General features: G+C 62.3%; 1 protein-coding gene across 1 annotated transcript in view; it reads right to left on the bottom strand.

Moving 5' to 3' along the window:
• Window positions 1–17,701, bottom strand: part of PKD1L1 (polycystin 1 like 1, transient receptor potential channel interacting) — a 53,879-nt gene that overhangs the window by 21,618 nt on the left and 14,560 nt on the right. The window contains exons 17-38 of the mRNA XM_087820882.1: window positions 17,515–17,571; window positions 16,880–17,077; window positions 16,331–16,558; window positions 15,623–15,733; window positions 15,365–15,522; window positions 14,672–14,772; window positions 14,325–14,517; window positions 13,641–13,733; window positions 12,299–12,506; window positions 11,915–12,021; window positions 11,378–11,597; window positions 9,671–9,844; window positions 8,409–8,545; window positions 8,276–8,345; window positions 6,778–6,949; window positions 6,108–6,225; window positions 5,513–5,597; window positions 5,040–5,213; window positions 4,241–4,359; window positions 3,268–3,378; window positions 1,185–1,329; window positions 331–414 (exon numbers count right to left, since the gene is read on the bottom strand). Of these exons, the coding sequence (XP_087677008.1) occupies window positions 331–414; window positions 1,185–1,329; window positions 3,268–3,378; window positions 4,241–4,359; window positions 5,040–5,213; window positions 5,513–5,597; window positions 6,108–6,225; window positions 6,778–6,949; window positions 8,276–8,345; window positions 8,409–8,545; window positions 9,671–9,844; window positions 11,378–11,597; window positions 11,915–12,021; window positions 12,299–12,506; window positions 13,641–13,733; window positions 14,325–14,517; window positions 14,672–14,772; window positions 15,365–15,522; window positions 15,623–15,733; window positions 16,331–16,558; window positions 16,880–17,077; window positions 17,515–17,571 (3,063 nt within the window). The remainder of the gene's footprint in view (window positions 1–330; window positions 415–1,184; window positions 1,330–3,267; window positions 3,379–4,240; window positions 4,360–5,039; window positions 5,214–5,512; window positions 5,598–6,107; window positions 6,226–6,777; window positions 6,950–8,275; window positions 8,346–8,408; window positions 8,546–9,670; window positions 9,845–11,377; window positions 11,598–11,914; window positions 12,022–12,298; window positions 12,507–13,640; window positions 13,734–14,324; window positions 14,518–14,671; window positions 14,773–15,364; window positions 15,523–15,622; window positions 15,734–16,330; window positions 16,559–16,879; window positions 17,078–17,514; window positions 17,572–17,701) is intronic.

Raw genomic sequence — 17,701 nt, 5'->3', positions numbered from 1 at the left:
GTCACAGACGGTGCAGAGGACATGCCATTCTCACACCCCCCTCCCACTAGGACAAGATATGAGGCATTCTAGTTTTACATGTTTTAGATAGAAGTCCCCGGATTTGCACAGAGAACCGGGGCGGGGGGGCCCATTCGGGGAGCAGCTGGGCCGGAGGGGAGAGGGAGGCAAAGTCCATTAGCTCTCCCAACCCAGCACCCAGGACTCATCACAGACAGGCTCCCAGAGGCGGTGCCAATGGCCTGCGGTTTCCTGCACGTGGGTCGCTCAGAGTTTTCTCATTCGGTGTTTTTAGAAGTAAAGAGAGCTTCTCACCTGGGAGCTGCTTACCTCGCACGCACGGCCAGGAGGGAGCTTCAGCTGTTTGAGGACGGGCGGGCCTATCAGGTAGCACGTTCCCCCGAGAGCCCCGGGCTGCAGGAAGGAGGAACCGGCCACACCGTGAGCCTGGAGCACCCGCCCCGGCAGACCGACAGCACGGCCCGGCCTCCACGTCAGAATCAGAGGCCAGAATGGTCCTTCCCTCTCACGACACTCTAAGGGTCCAACCAGCACCCTCAGGAGACAGCAGCTGCCTCGTCTCTGCGCCACACCCAAGTGAGCTCCTTTGACCTTTCCCTAAAGTTTCCCTGTCGGCCCGGCAGCCACACGGACTTCAGCCACGGTAGAGCGAGAACTGGGTTTGAGGGATGCAGGACTAAGTCATTTTTTTTAAGGTAGAAAATAAGACAAGCAAGGATCAGGTTATTCTACAAAATGCATGTTCACTGGTAACTTTTCCTTTAGAATGTGGGACAAGCTCGCTTCTTTCTGGAAGGTTCCTGGTGCTCCCATCTTAGCTGTTTCCTCTCTCCTGTTCCCGAGGTGCCCGTGGCCCTGTCACGGCACGTGGCACTCTGAAATAGCCTCCCACCCCTGCCGGCCACGGGCTCTGTGGACTGGCCACACCCTGCGTCCACCGCCGCCTGGCAAACGCAGGGATATGGGGAAGCTTGCGTGGCGAGGATGAGGGCTGGGGCGAAGGTGTGCTGGGTACAGAGGGGACAGGATGTGCTGGGCCACGGGCACCCACTGTGGACAGCGCTGGCCCTCAGCCCAGGCATCATTCCAGAACCTACGGTGTGGCCCTCAGTACTTCTGACGACTTGCCCACCGCGAGGGGTCGGGAGCAGAGCGAAGCCCACCTGAGCGCCCGGTGAGCCGGCGGTGGGTGAGCCGTCCCGGTACAGGCCGTCCAGCAGCGTGGTCAGGCTCCAGTCCCACCAGGTGTCCACACCGCTCGGGCTGCTGGAGGTGCTCCTGGTACCTCTTAATAACAGAAACAAAAGTCACTTTCTCTGACACAAATGCGGGGCAGCCTGCAGTCATTAAGCAGAAGCTGTCGCAGTGTGAGGCACAGAAACGAGCACGTGGCCCCCGAGCGCCCAGCAAGAGGACAGGTGGACTCGTTCCTCCGAAGGTTCACGCGCTCGGTCACCCACTGAGCCAGCGTCACTGGGGACCCCTGCCTGCCGGGCTCTCCTCCGGGCCGAGGGGGGCGTGAGGAGAGTCAGACCCCTGCCCTCGTGGGGAAACACCACAAACTAATAAGCAAAACATGTTGGTGACAAGCATCCAGGAGAGGAAAGTGAGCAGGGGACACGGACGTTTCAGCAGGACCGAAGGCAACGGAGGCGACCACAGGGACGCCTGAGGGGGACGTTCTGGGGGGAAGGCGAGGCGGAGGCCTGGACGGGCACCCGCCGGGCGAGGGGGTGCGGAGGCGGCTGAGGCAGGGGAGGGCCCCAGGGAGGCTGCGCATCCTGTGGGAACGTGTTCCACGCCCAGGTTGTGGCTCTGAGCCTCGGTGCAAGCACCCGGGCGCACGGGCCACCGCACAGGGGCGAGCTCTGCTGCTGCACTGCGGAGGCCACGTTCACGCGAGACACCCGTCGGGGCTTCCCGGGCGGGAGGCAAGCAAACCAGCAAAGCAGACTCGCCTCAGGCCAGGCTCCGCCTCCAGGGAGCCAACCAACCAGCCCCTTGTTGCACACACAGCGCCACCTGCTGGCAGGAACCGCCCTGCGCAGGGCAGGGCTGAGAAGGGGGGGCCAGTGGAATCCCTGCTGTTTCTGCAAAGGGGGAGCCAGAAACCCCACTTCCTCTCACTGCTGGGACGCTCGCCTGTGACAGGGGGACCACTGAGCTATGGAGACGCGGGCTCGTGATCTGGATGCCAGGTCCTGCCCGACTAGCGGGTCTTAAATCTACATCACCCCCATCATCTGGTTGGGTGTCAATCACCCTCTCTCACAGAAGATAAAATAAATGTCCTTAAATAAGATATAACAATAAATAGATTTGCCAGCCACCTACCCTTGCCAAAAAAAGTCAACGAAAATAATTTACATCAAAATAAATGGCTGAGTCAAAGACAACCTGTTCCCAGAGGAGCTGCAAGGATGTGTGTGAATCTCCTCCAGGAAAAGTGAGCCGGGTGGCACCTCACGTCCCGCCACCGAGGCCACAGGGAAGAACCAGTGTGAACTCACGTCACACACTTCAGAGCCTGGACCCAAACGGCCTCAAAGGGCTCCTGCGCTAAACCCGTTCTACAGGTGAAAATCTGGCCGGACCACCAATCCCGTGGCCGTGGTCAGGGAGAGGAGCACCGCGTGTAGGCTGGGAGCGGAGAGGAGACACGGTGGTGCAAAGGTGGCCTGTGGGGGGAGCGTGCGGAGACTGCTCCTGTTTGTAGGTTCTTCCGTGTCTGTTTACCATGAACATCTACTCATTTAACAGAAGGAAACAGTGAACACCTGAGAAGTTGCTGGGTGGGCGTGAGTCTGACAATACTCGATGTGGAGTCATTTACTGCGAATCGACAGCCTGTGACAAGAGCTCAGCTGTTTCCCCCAAACGGAACGGCGGCGACACCCTGTTTTGCCTCCGCATCTCGGCTCCCACTGCCTTGAAATACCAGTTTCACTATTTACCCAAATGAGATGCTATGAAGGTGCCCAAAGTCTGGGAAAGGAGGCCTCCCAGGACCAGCGGGGACACGTGTCCGGGGGATCTGACAGCCTCTCCACTTCCTGTGGGAGGCGTGAACAAGAGCCTCGCCTGGGTGACACGTCTCTAGAATGTGGATTAGGGGGCCTGGTGCGTCCCTTCCTCTCCATTTGCTCAGTAACAGCTCGGTGACCCCGCCTGGAGCCCCGACCCATGGCCCCTCCATGGGCACCACCGGCAGTTGCCCCGGGTCCGAGGGCTCGCCTCCCGCCCCACCTGGTGAACGCGTCCCGGACGGCCCGGCGAAGGGAGTGTGCGCCCCGGGAGGCTGTCCCGTGGACTATGAGCAGGTGCAGGAGCAACATGAGGATGCACATGCCAGTGTCTCTGTAAGAAAGACATTTAAAATGAGCATTTTCACAGCCGCACGTGCAGACCCAGCCGGAGGCTTCTGGTGGGAGAGGCTCTTACATCCCTGGGTGGGGATGTTTGTAAAGGGGTGAAGTATGTGTTGAGGCTCATTTTTTTTTACACACTGACATCCAACTGTTCTGGCTCCATTTGTTAAATGAATTGCCTCTGGGCTTCTGTCAAAAGAATCAGCTGGGCGCGTTTGTGTGGGTCTGTTTCTGGGCTCCTGTCGTGTCCTGGTCTGCGTGTCCGTCCATCCCCGAGTCCACGGTGTCTGGGTTACGGGGCTTTACGCCGAGTCCTGAGGTCGGGCGGTGTGGGCCCGCTGACTGTTCTTTCTCAGGATGGCTTTGGCTTGTCTAGTTCCTTGCTTTCCATGTATGTTTTGGAATCGGTTTGTCAGTATCTACAGAAAAAGCTTCTGGGTTTCGGTCGGGGTTGTGCTGAATCTATAGGTCAAGCTGGAAAGAACTGACACCCGAGGATACCGAGTCTCCCATCAGTGACCTCAGTGTCTCCACTTCTTTAGAGCTTTGGCTTCTGTCATCAGTGTTTTGTGGTTTTCAGCGCATGAGCTCCACGTTTTCTTTGACTTATATTTGCCTCATTTCTTAGGTGCTGCCCTGACCCAGGAGCCCCGGCCAGGAGTGAACGTTTCCGCCCTTCTCGCCACCAGTCCTTGCGGAACCCAGGCCACGCAGTCAGTTTCCCGGCACCCCGTGGACTGGGCGCACGGGGGTGGCTCTGGGGCCAGCAGGGGTCCCACCTCGTTTCCCTCCCAGCTGCTGGCCGCTTGCTCTGAAGGGGCAGCTGCCCAGAGCTCGGGGCCCCCGCCCACCTCAGCGCCGCCCGGGTGCGCGTTTGTCTTCTCATCCTCTCCCGGGTGACCCTGAGCAGGGCCGAAGACGGTGGACGCGCCCGGCGCAGGCGGCGAGCTCGCTGTCGTTCAGCCAGGACCTGGGGGCGAGAGAACCGTGAGCCTGGGGCAGTGTCACTGCCTTTGCACTCGGCCTGGGGTTGGGCCCCGCACACCAGGCTGCGGGGCAGCTGGCGGGAGGGGGGAGACTGTTTACCACTCTGTCCCGTGCCCGTGGCCTCGTTGGCAGGGACCAGCCGGGCCCTCACAGTCTCGGCCACGGAAGGCTCTAGGGCAGTTCTCTCCCTGACCCTCAAAGGGCGGAAAGCCATTTGAAAGTGTGGACTTAGCAAGAAATGACCTTTGTTTTCCGTGGCCATAGCTGCCTGCTAGTCATTCCACAGAGCACAGGAGGCCCACGCAGGCCACGGGCACATCCTCCTGGGGCCCTTACACCTTCCTCTCCTTTCTGTCATCCACATGGTCAGGACAACACTGCATATGATGGGGACAAATGGTATGGAAGGAGGGGGAGGAGGGGGAAGGAGGGGGAGGAGGGGGAAGGAGGGGGAGGAGGGAGGAAGGAGGGGGAAAGGAAGGGGGAAGAAGGGGGGAAGGGAGGAGGGGGAAGGAGGGGGGAAGGAGCCTAAGAAACGAGCGCACCCCCAGGTCCCCACGGATGTGGCTGAATGTGGATTCGGAGCGTGATTCAGACACCACGCCGAGGCCACGGGGGCTCTCTGCGCTCAGTGACCAGCATGGGTCCCAGACCCGTCCTCACTCTCTCAAAGGTGCCTGTGCCGTGGGGATCGCCGCAGCGGGGGTCGTGGGCCGCATGGGAGGAGAGCCCCTCCAGGTCCGCGTCCAGGCCCTCGGTGGCCTCTCGTAAAGACTCCATGAAGAAGCTTTCATCGTCCCTCCTCCTCCAAGCGATGCCCAGGGCTGCCAGGCCCACCTGCAGGGGACACAGGACACCGCAGTCCTGTCTGCCCCGCGGAGCTGCCTGCTCCTGCCAGGACCCTGCGGCCCAGCTCAGGTGCACAGGCCACCTGCCTTCAGCTCCCGGCCCGCCCGCTGCCGAGTGGCCTCTCCGAGGCGCAGTGTCGAGAAAGCAGTGGGTGCCGAGGGCTGTGTGAGTCTGACTCACCCGCAGTTCAGCCCCGCTTCTCTCTCTCATCAGGCTGTGAAGAATACTATAGTCCCCAACAGGTCGTCACCCCCCTCCCGGCCTCGCTCCACCCGAGGGCTGCTCACCATGAGTGGCTGGGTGACGAAGACGCAGCAGGTCACAGAGACGGTCAGCAGGCACAGCCACTGCGCACACTGCGTGGGGCCGAACCTGCCCAGGGACACAAGCCATCACCTCACCTGCCTGTGCTCAGGGCCCTGGGCAGGACGGGTGACTGTGGATGGAGGTGGGGGTGCTGGGGAAGGAGCAGTGGGGGGGCTCGTTCTGCCCCATGGAGGGGGTGAGGTCTCTTCCTGCTCAGAGGGGACGTCAGCCACCCTGCAGCTGCTCAGTGGGAAAGAGGAAGGAGACCCATACAGACGGGGAGTGGAGATGGCTGGGGGTGGGGGGGGCAGTAACAGCAATAACAGTGGACTTTACGTCTGCTGAGCCCGAGCAGGCCCAGGCCCGAGCGAGCAGGCTCCCACAGAGGACGGCATTGGCTCCTGCTAAAACCCTACGAAATTGGCATCATCAGCCATAAATAACTCTCACCATGGTTTGGGATGAGACAGCGGGAGCCACATTTGGGCCACACCTTACAAGTTCTCAGAAATGCAGGGGTTTTCTTATAAAGAGCAGACTTGCTGTCCAAAGGCCTAAGGATATCTCACAGCTCACCTGTATCCTATAAATCCTGTCCCCAAGCCGCAGGCCACGGAGATCGTCCCACAAATGGCCCATGCTGCAGAGCGCAACCATGGCAGCCACACCCTTGGCCACCGGGATGTGGCGAGTCCTTCAAACGCATGGCCGGGGCCTAAGGAAGAGAGAAAGAAGCAAGTGTGTGAACAGACCTCGCCATTTCCAACCATACCCAGAGTGGTCACTAATTTTGTGTCACCTTGACTGGGTCACAGGGGACCCAGACATTTAATTGACATTATCTGAAGGTGTCTGGGAGGGGGTTTCTGGATGAGCTTAACACATGAATCAGTGCACTGAGTAAAGCAGATTGCCCTCCCCAAAGTGGGTGGGCCTCATCCAATCAGGTGAAGTAAGTCTGACCAGAACAAAAAGTCAACTTTCCCTGAGTAAGAGAGAATCCCCCTGTCTGGTGGTTTTTGAACTGAGACATCCACTTTTCCTGTCTTTGGACATAAACTGGAACCTGGGGTTCTCCCTCAGGCCACCAGCACAGGCCTTGGCAACCCCTGTCCACAGAGCAGTGACATGGCAAGTGCCCAAACCTGGTGCTTGAGGGCCTGGGCAACCTGGAGCTGTGAGAACACTCTGCTTGTGTCCACGCCATGCAGGACATGGCAGGAAGGGCCGGGCGTGGCACACCCACCACCACTGTCACCTCGTAAACTGGGAACGCAGTGGTCGCTCTTCTCCCTTGGAGGTGGCTGGACCAGGTCAGCCTCATGGGCCTCCGGCTGGGAGGATGGATGGGCTGCCCCATCACCCCTGGCTGAGCTCTGGGCCTGGGCTCTCCCAGAGAGAACAGCCGATGTGTTTTGCTAGAAAAGACAAGGTCAGGATGAGGTTGTGCCCATGGAATACGGTGCCTTCCACAGCAATACCCTGTGAGCCTCTCGGGACGGAGTGGCCTGGCTGACCTCATCAAGCCTTAGACAGGGGATGGGCTCCGGGGAAGAGCAGGGCAGCTCAGGGCACTAATTACGAACAGGGTCCTCGCAGCCGAGAGTGACTATGCACCTGCCTCCGGGTGGCCACCAGGACCTGCAGAAGGACTCCCGGCCCAGAGCAGTGGGCTGGGTGGGGCTCGGGCGAAGGGCAGGCAGTCAGCTTGGTGTGGGGACAGGACGGCTCTGGACAGGACTGGAGGCACAAGTGGCCGGGAACACAGGCTGGGGACGAGCGCCACACTCAGGAGTGGGGCTCTGAGCAGGGAGTTAGAGACCAGAGGCCACAGGAACCACGTGTGCTCACCACACTGCCACAGACAAGAGTCCCACTGGTGCTACAGTGTGACTGAGGCCTGAATGATGGGCACCCAGCAAGGGCAGGTTCTCCTGTCCATTCACACCCCTCGTTGCCCAGAGTCTCTCCCGCTGGACCTGCCCACCTGCCCTGGCCCTCGGCCCAGCTCCTAGAACATCACCCCCATCCACATGTGGCTTCCAGTTCTACCAGCTGCACCCCTTCCCTTCTGGTCCCCACTGAGATCCTTGGACAGCTGCCCCGGGCCCGGGTCCTGGGAGGCAGCCTTCTGGGCCCACGGGCCCATGTGTACTTGCCGCCTGGGAGCATGGTGGCTCCTCAGCTCCCTCCCACCTGTACCCGACCATCGTGGCCAGACCACAGCCGAGAGGGGATGCTTAGGAGGCCTCACCATTAGGATTTTCAGAATGAGCTGCTTCACTGTGTTTACCTTGTGTGTTGTCTGTGAGCCTGGCGTCCTTCTATGGGACTCAGGGCCTGATTGGAAAAAAGCCGACTATAACCTCAAGGTGGGGAGTGGGGGCTCCTGGGGAGAGAGCCCTCCTCAGGAAACACTCTCCTGTCCGGTGACTCCCCTGGACGGGCCTTCCTGGGACACAGGACGGGCTGCAAGGACACTGCCACGGTGTGTGTGTGGGGGGGGGGGCCTGGATGCCCTTAAAATAAATGTCCTGTGAACATATGGATTAAAGTTGGACATCCTCGTATGAACCGAGCAAATGGGAAGCAGCAGACACTACAGCGTCCACCCCATGGGCTGGCCAGAAAGGGTCAGCCTGGTGGGACAGTGTCTGACCCTCCTATCTGACGTCACCGCTTTCCTGCTGCTGTGATTCTCAACCAAATAGAACATGTGCCCAGGTCTTCAGATGCAGGCTCACCCTGCGCTGCTCCGGCTGGCGTGGCTCCCAGGGGCAGGCGTGGCTGCGCTTGGCGGGGCCCGTGGTCATCCTGCAGGGTGAAGACATGGTTCAGGGTGGGTGTCCCTGGGTCCTGCCCAGGACAGGGCCATACAGGTGGGACACAGGTACCTGGCTGAGCCTGAAGAGCAGCGACAAGAGCTGTGCCCCCGGAGAAGCCAGGAGGGTGCACAGGAAGCCCGTCCTGAAGGACCCAAGGGGGATGCTGGCGGGGCCAACACCCAGAGGGACCTGCAGTGACGACAGTGAAATGTAACCTGAAGTCAGCGGGACTCAGAAGGCGGGGTGGTTTTAATCACACGTGCAGTCCCTGTGAACGCGCGTGTCCTGCTCCCCCTGATTCTCCCTGACCTCGGGCCTCCCCCTTCAGGAGAAAAAAGAGAAATCGCTGGACATCCTGCTTCTCTCCTGCACAGATCCTTCTGGATGGAACAAAGGTTTGCCGCCCGCCCGCTTGACACCAGGTACGTTGCAGGCAAAGCTGGTCTAATCCTCATTACAACCCGACAAGAAGCCATCAATGTCCCCAAAGTGTCCTTAACACAGAGAGAAGCAGAGAGAAGATCAGACAACTGGTCGACCTTGGAGGAGCGGCCGACCTTAGGTTTCGTGGCCGTGGCTTCATACAGGGTGGACACAGCCGTCCCCTTCCTGCTACTTGGTGAGACTTCTTTACCTTCTTACAAATTCTACACACTTGTTCTTTTTAAAAAAGAATCTCTTGACCCCCTACTGTTCCAGTGAACGCTGAACTCTGGCGCCCCCTGTGGACGCACCGCCAAGCCCACCTGCGAGACGGCCCCGCACCGCGTTCCCAGCCCTGGGGCCCACGAACGGCTGTGAGGTTGTCATAGAAGCAAACGTGACTATTCTCTCCACCCCACAGTGGTGCTGGGACCTGCCCTCGGGGAGGCAGGGACTCCGTGCTAACTGCGAGCCCTGACTTAGGATTCGTCTGTCTCGTGGGGACCCTTAGACCAGAGCTGCCGTTGCAAACTGGCATCCCTCAGCCAGGTGTGGTCATCAGGACTGTTCTGTTTTATCGTCAGAGGTGTTTAAAATTTTGAACTAATTGCCAACATACAAGAAGCCAGAGCATTTTCATAGGACACTCCAGGCTGCTGCCCCTGGAGTGCCAGGTGGCCAGTGGCCCAGGACGTCCACATGGTGTCAGCCAGCGGCTGCCCCGTGGACCTCAGCTCCCGCCAAGCCCACGTCGCCACTGGCCTCGAGCACCCGGGTCCCTTCCCGGCTGTAACCCCCTCTGAGCACCGTGAACCTCACTAGCGCCTGAGTCAGGAGGGCGTCACCTGCAGATCAGGACCCGGGAGCCTCTTTAAGGAAAGGGCGTCCCACCTGCTCGTGCCCCGCGGCGGTGGCCAGGGCGGCGAGGCAGGCGTAGGCGCACAGCAGGGCGAAGGCCACGCTGAGGCGCGGAGTGTGCAGGAGGCCCCTGCCCGAGGGCCGGCTGTGTGCGGAGGCCCACACGTGCAGGTCCTCCAGGAGCTCCGTGAACTTGGAAAACAGCAGCTGAAACAAACCACGGGAGGCTCAGGGCACCTGGCGTTTGTACAAACTGCACAGAATCCAGGCAGACGATCTGGGCGGGAGCTGGCTTCCTGCCTCTCCGGTCCCGGCCCCTCCGCAGCCCCTCCGCCCACCGCGCTCTCAGTGCCTGGACGCGCCCAGCCCCACCTCCCACCAGGCCCTGGAGTGCTGGGACCCTGTCTCCGCCTGGCCTGTGTCACCCTCGAGTGTCTCCAGCCCTCCTCTCCAGGCTGGAGCCTCCGTTTACAAACCCTGGCTGGTGACAGGGCACCTCTCTCCTTGGTGGTCCTAACAGACTCTAAACCCCTCAGGCTCAGCCCTTTCCCAGCACAGGTAAACTTCACGGGCTCTGAGCGCCCTGAGAGCCAGGAGGGGCCCCCCCAGGGTCCTCATCGCCCTGCAGCACAGCCACGCGGTGGGTGCCACGCCGCTCAGGGAACCACACGGACCCCAGAGTCCAGCTCACATAACGGCTGGTGCTCAGTCGCTCTCGAAAGCGCAGAAGGACAAACACGGGCGCCCGGGTTTAACTGGGTGAGAATCTGCCGCGGGCTGGCTGTCCGGGCTGGAGGAGGGTCCGGCCGCAAGCCCCACGCTTCCTTGGGACTGACTCACAGGACAGGTGTCTCTCCAAAGCTCTCGAGGAGCAGCGAGAATCGCACTGTGGCTGCGTGGCCGCTACGCTCACGTGGGAAACACGGCCTCTGGGACCTCACCCCTGGACCAGGCATCGATCTGGGTGCTGCGGCCGATTGCAAACCCTTTTCAAGTTCGTCATAAACACTTTCTCACTAAACTAGTGATGTCAGCCCGAGAACACCGAGATGGTGAGGCTGGGCTGTCACCTGCGGCGGGGCGGTGGGGACACGCCGGGGACATGTTGGGGAAGGGTCAGCTCTCAGCCCCCTGCGCCCGTGTGACCCCAGATACACAGAGCCACTGTCCAAGGGCTTCTACGCCATTTTCTGCTATGGAAACAAATGAAATAAAAATAAAAAACAGGGCACGGTGAGTCACGTGTGGCCTTGCGATGATGACGGTGGGAAGCTTCGTGAAGACCTGACTCTGAGAATCGGAGGGTGGCATTCACGGCATCGTCACAGCTGCGCAAGGCGCACTCACGCGGGCCTGGGACCCGCCTGTCCCACAGGTTGGGGATTCTGGGTGACTTTTCTTTCCCTGACCCCTCCGCTCCTCTGTTTATCGGCTGCCTCGGTTTCCCAGGATATACCAGGGCACTGAAAAGTCCTTCCCGAGCACCTGCCTGGACACCGCGGACCACAGGCAACCGTACAGTCTGCAGACGTCATTACAGGTACAATGAAAGGGGAAGTGGGACTGCGATGACCGGCAGCGGGAGGCAGGCGGTCGGCCCCGCTGCAGAGACCTGTCTCATGTCAACCAGGACAGAACCAACGCCAAGCTCTGGGAGGAGGCCACGGCCCAGAGAAGCAGAGCCAGGCACCACGTCCTGCCGTGGCCGGGGCGCCCCCTGGGGACACAGATGCCACATACCTTCCGGAAGCCGAGGCCCCCGCGCAGGCAGACCAGCTCCCGCTCCACGCGGCCGTCCCGCCTGCCTGCGGCCAGCCAGCACTCGGCGGGGAAGAACCAGCCTCTGGAGCCCCCGCACAGCTCCCGCACCATCACGTGGCTGACGAACCAGGCGGGAGAGGCCCCGTGGCTGTCGTGCCACAGGCGGATCTTCCGGAGCTGGCCCAGCGGGGCCGGGGTGCTGGGGACACATGGCAGGTCATCAGCCACAGGCCCGGAGCCTGATTCTCACCCTCGCACCCTGGCTCATCCACGTTTAGTGACAAAACACAGTCGGTGGGAATTTCCTGGCATGTGGAGTCCATTTGTCCTTCCAGTCCCTCCATCCCTCTGTCCGTCCCTCATGTGAACGTGCCGCTTACTCGACCTCAGATACTGTGAAGACACTGAGCCTGTCCCTATGTCACCGCTGGTCCTGCTAGAAAGCTGGGCTGTGACCGGCCCCACCCGGCCCCACCGGCCTGCTTCCCGGACGGTGCGGGGGGAACAGTCCGAAACCTCAGGATGAAGGTGTGTCTGGAGTTCCGTTCAAACAGCGGCTTCTTGGGACAGGAGAGCTCCCTGGGGTCCGAAAGGCCACGCTCACCACACAGAACAACATAGACCTCGAAACAAAGGCACAGGGGTAAGAGCCCAAGTTCTGAACCTGTCACCCCAACAGTGCTGGGCGGGGTCCCCCTGAGCCTTCCTCCTAGCCGTCCCCCCGACACCTCCATCCCCAAAGTTGCGCCCCACGTGGGCCCCTCGGCCTGTCCGGGGCAGACCCTGCCGGGCTGGGTCAGGAAAGGCCAGATGCCCCTCGATTCACCAGGCACGTGGTCGTCTCACGAGTGGGCCCCGGCCACTCGCAATGTGTATCTCCCAGGACACCCACCCGGTCACCTTGGCAGTAAAGTGGGCGGGAGCCCGGAAGCCTGTGTCCACGACAACCGCGTACAGCTGGTGGCCGGGCGGCGTGTTCTCTTGCAGAAAAATGTAACCAGTTTTATTCTTCTCACGACGATCCACACGATTGCTTTTAGTCACCAAAAGTGCATAAAGAATCGTAAAAGCCACGATGAAAATACTGGGGAGCAGGTTTTCCGGGGGTCTGCAAATAAAGGAGAGGAATGAAGGGTGAAAACAAACATGTAGTCAGAGGCCGACCAATGCCCCACACGCTGGCTCACACGCAGGCACATATGCACACACTGGCTCACACCCCCCACACTGGCTCACACGCATGCACATATGCACACACTGGCTCACACCCCCACACACACTGGCTCACATGCATGCACATATGCACACACTGGCTCACCCCCCCACACACACTGGCTCACCCCCCACACACACACTGGCTCACATGCATGCACATATGCACACACTGGCTCACCCCCCCACACACTGGCTCACATGCAAGCACATATGCACACAATGGCTCTCACACCCCCCACACTGGCTCACACGCATGCACATATGCACACACTGGCTCACCCCCACACACACACACTGGCTCACATGCATAAACATGTACACATGCACACGGCTAACACACACATGCACACTCACATGCACACACACTAATTCACACACACTGACTAATACACACGTGCAGTCACGCACACACATGGCTCACAGATATGTGCACACACATGCACACAGGGCTAACACATGCGCACACACCTGCAGGAGGGAGACCCCCCAGGGGTATCTGAAAGCCCCTAGAACCTGCTGTCCTCTGAGTCTGGTCCCTGGACCCCTGGAGGCCTGGGCACCACCAGCATCGGAGCCTCAGGGACTTGCTTAGCTAACTTATCGCTATCGGACCCGCGCACTCGTCTACGCAGGACTAAATACGATGGATTAAATCATCAGGCGGAGTCCCTGGGACATAAGTGGGAGGGAGCAGAACTCGACGCCAGCACAGCAGACTGACCGACGCTCACGGGGGGGACCCCATACGGCTCAGCAGCCTGGCAGCCGTGTGGGTGATGGACGGACAGACGATGGACTGCGGATGGAGGGACGGACGGATGGACGGTGGACGGATGAGGCAGCCGAGCTCCTGCCACGGCGTTCATGCTCTGCTTACCCACAGTTCAAACCTGAATATACTTGTTCTGTCCACACAGTGGCAACAGAGGGCGTTTTAGGCCTGTCCCCTGAAACGGTCCGAGCACCTGCCGACACACCTGGGCAGCTGAGCGGTCGGGCTGACCTGGGTTTAGGGAGCGGGACTCACCCCTGGAACTGGGAAAGGTCGCCCGTCTCGAAGCTGGTGTTCAGGTCTCTCCTCGAGACAGAGAAGGCGGTGAGGTGGCCGAGGCTGTGGTAGCTGGAGGGAGAGGCGGGTGAGTGCCGCGGGCGTCACAGGGCGCCGCGCTGGGTAAGGGCGGGCGGGGGCGACCCGTCCCAGTGGTTACAGTTCTCACCCAGACCCAGTTTAAAGGGTCAGCTAACGAGTGAGACGCGTGGGCCCCGGGGACGCGGCGGACGCCTCCCATCTGCGTCTGTGCCACGGCTTCGAGGCCACGGACCTGGGGGCCTGGTGCAGACATCGCCGCGACGACCCCCACAACCACATTGAGGGAGGGGCACAGGGGCCGCAGGGGGAGGAGGGGGGAGCAGAGGCCCCGCCCGGCTGCAGAGACCATCGGGGGCACAGAGCGGACCCACAGGGGTCTACCATCCCCCCATCACCTCGTGTGTCCCAGTCACCGAGCGGGACCCACGTCACCTGGGGAGGGCTGGGAACCTCCGGACCCCACTCCCTGGAGGCTGCCGCACGCAGGGACAGACACACCGCCGGGGGCCCACCGCCGGCTCCGTCTCACAGGGGACAAGGCCAGGCCGGTGCCAGGGCTGGGCCAGACGGGGGAGACACGCGGGCACTGCGCCCCCACGCCCGCCTCCGCGCCGCGCCTACCTGCAGTTCACCGTTCCCGGGGCGGCTCCCGGCTGCGGCGAGGAGCTCTCAGGCTCCCGGCGCCGCGTGTCCCAGAGCAGACAGCGGGCCCCCTGCAGACGCACCGTGTAGTTCACGGCCTCAGCCAGGGGCTTGTTCGGCGGGTCCCTGTCAAAGTCGGCATCCAGCAGGGATAGGTACCCCCAGGCGGGGCCTGAGGGCAGAAACCAACCCAGGCGTCTCCACCTGAAGTTTGCAAAGAGCCACAGCCCGCCCCCAGGCGGCGGGGCAGCGGGCGGCAGGGCTGGGCACCGAGGCGCCGCGAGGCCCGCGCGTCCCGGCCGAGGCCCCGTCAGGCGGACACCGACCTTCCGGCCCGGCAGCCGGCACGGAGACGTGTGCCGTGAGCCCCGCCCAGGCGTGCACCTGCTTCACCAGGAAGTCCGTGGGCGTCGGCTTCTCCCAGAACCTGGGGACAAGCGCAAGGCCGTGACGTCCGCCTCCTGCCGGGTTCTCCTCTCAGAGACCTGCCATGCGATCGATTCTGCGCAGGGAGGCGGCGGGGCCTCCCCGGCCCTGTGACACTCACGCCCCAGTTCACTAAGAATAAACGCTGAGCCCGGCCGGGCGGGGCTCAGCGGGTGAGCGTCGACCTGGGATCCAGGCGGTCGGGGTTCGGTTCCCCGTCAGGGCTCAGGCCCGGGTTGTGGGCTCCATCAGTGACTCTCTCATCATGGATGTTTCTGTCTGTCTCTCTCCCTCTCCTTTCCTCTCTCTGAGATCAATAAAGAGATATTTTTTAAAAAGAATAAACACTGAGCCCTGGTCGGGGCAGTGCCATCCTGCGCCCCAAAAGGCTGCGGGCTCCATCCCCGGCCTGGGCGCGAATGGGAGGCAGCCGATCGATGTTTCTCTCTCACTTTAATGTTTCTCTCTCCCCCTCGCTCTCTCTCTAAAATCAATAAAACATATCCTAGGCGATGATTAAAAAAAGTGCGATTTCACTCAGGAGACGCTCTCCCGGGCGCGTCCCTGCTCGACCCGCCTCCCGGCCCACGCACCTCACCAGCAGCAGCACCGGGAAAGCTCTGGCGAGGGGCTGGGAGAACTCCACCCGGATCTGCAGGGACTCCGGGGGCGCCGCAGAGAGCCCGGCGAAGCGGTGGACGTTCACTCTGCCCCGGAGCAGCACCGACCCCGTGCGGTCCCTCCCGTCACCCTGTGGGCACACGGAGGGCAAGCAACGCTGGCCTTTGGAAGAGCTCGGGCGTCACCCGTCGCCTGACCCAGCCGAGGGGACAGGGCAGGGCCGTCCTTACCGGGCCGCCTTCCTCCCCAAACTCCACGGTCAGGGGCGTCCGCAGCCGCCGTCTGCCGAGGGGCCTCCGGCTGGAGCAGCAGTGAAGGGACAGGGCCAGCAGGGCGTCGGCCTGGGGACACGGGGCGGGGCACAGCGGTGACGCCCGCCAGGCCGCTGCTGCCCCATCGGGCAAACACAGCGGCTCCCGGTCCGAGGGCAGGACTTGGGGGCGGGCGGGGCCGGGGGCGGGGTGAGGCTTCGTTTGCACCGCTCTTATCAAGTTAATTATTCTTAAAGTTTGTTAAACTATTTTATTTTTTGCTCTAAAAGCTCGTATGAGAGATGCAGCTGCCCAGGGATGACGGGCTGAGAGGTGCCCAGGGGCCCGCGGGCACCGCCGAGCGGCGGGCTGTGAGCGTCATGCAAGAACGCCGGCCGGGGGCCGGGCCGGGCCTGGGCCGCTCCCGGACGTCTGGACACACTGAGCGGTCAGTAACTGCTCTGCGTTTCTTCCTGTGCGAGGTCTCCCAGCGCCACTAAAACCCCCGATGGGCACGACTCATGGGCTACGCCTGGATTCTCTGGATTCATTCCAGTAACCGGTGGGCTGACCCTCCGCCCACAGCAGAGGCGCCCCTGGTCCCCCTTCACCACCAAGGCACAGCCCCTGGGCCTGAGAGGTGGCGCCGGGCGGGGGGGAGGGCGGGGGGCACCTGCCCTGGGGTACCTGGCGGGGGGCGCGGCCCCGCGGGGAGGAGCGGCTGCTCAGGAGCAGGAGCTGGCTGACGTAGCAGGGGCTCCGCGGCTCCGGCCCGGCCAGGTCTGCGGGGAAGCGCACCCGGACGGCGCCCAGGCTCTGCAGGGAGCTCCGCGGGTGGCGATGGAGCCGCGCGTGGACCTCCGTCCGCCCTGTGCTCAGGTGGAGCTGGTGCTGGCCCCCGGGGGGCAGGCAGCCCTGCAACAGCCCCGGCCAGACGCTGACGGGCGGGGTCAGCCTCCGGGTCAGGCGGAAAGGGCTGGGAAGGCCCCGGGAGGGGGATAAGCGGGGACGGAGGAGACACGGATGCTTCCGGAAGGAACCCATTTAACCCCCATGGTCCCTGCAGCGGAAACACACGAAGTAACCGCCGTTTCCGCAGCAGGGACCCGCCAGCAGCTGCTCTTCGCGCTGACACGTGAGCCACCGGCCGTGTGACTCCCACGTTCCTCGGGGGGCAGTTTCCACGTCCCGCACGGAAACCCACCCAAGCCCGTGTTTCCCAGGAGGGCAGTGTACCCCCAGCGCGTCCGAGATGACCTGGGCCCCTTCCTCCAGCAGGCGGCCCCAGCTCCTCCACGGATGGTGGCCCGTGACCTCCAGGACCCCGGACGCGAGGAGGACCAGTCCCCGCACCACGGCGCACGCGGGGAGCCGGCGGGGGGCCAGCAGCGAGCGGGCGTGTCCGAGGATGAGGGAGGCGCTCGCGAGGCTCAGCTGCGTGGAGACAGCGGGCGATGAGGCGGTTCTCGGGCTCGGCCGCCCCTCCCGTCGCCTCTGGGGAGTGAAGCCACCAGCCAGGGCTCCGGGTTCGAGTCCAACCTCACGGGGGACAATTCACTCCCGAGTCAGTCCCCTGACCCGTGAAATGACCCGAGAAGAACGAACGGTCTCTGCAAAGTAACCTCCCTTCAGTCAACCTGCCGGGGCCACTTGCTGGAGAAAGTCGCTCGGAACTGCGAGCGTCACCTTCTGTCTAAACCGAACCCACTGCGGTGTCCAGGCTGCCGAGCCGGGAAGTCCCTCCCGGGGACGCGGGCGAGTTCCTAGGGAAAGCCCTCTCTCCAGCCCGAGTGTCAAACCTGCCCGCGGGGCTCGCTCCTCCCGGCTGACCGAGGTCCCCAAATGCAGGGGAGCCCTGGGCGGGGACTCACCCTGCTGGGGAAGCGCAGGAGGCCCCGCAGCACGCGGACAGAGTCGGCCACTTCCTCCTGACCCGCGGAAACGGCAAACCCGGGAAAAGACAGGCGGGAGAGAGGGAGTCAGCGCGTCCGTCTGTCGAGTGAACCGGCCGGGCTGGTCCGGGAGCCTCGGGAGCAGGCGAGGGCCACGCATGCGAGG

The sequence above is a fragment of the Miniopterus natalensis genome, chromosome 10 (genome assembly GCF_054644295.1).
Source record: "Miniopterus natalensis isolate mMinNat1 chromosome 10, mMinNat1.hap1, whole genome shotgun sequence".
In the NCBI taxonomy this organism is placed as follows: Eukaryota; Metazoa; Chordata; class Mammalia; order Chiroptera; family Miniopteridae; genus Miniopterus; species Miniopterus natalensis.
This window is presented reverse-complemented; position numbering and strand designations above follow the sequence as displayed.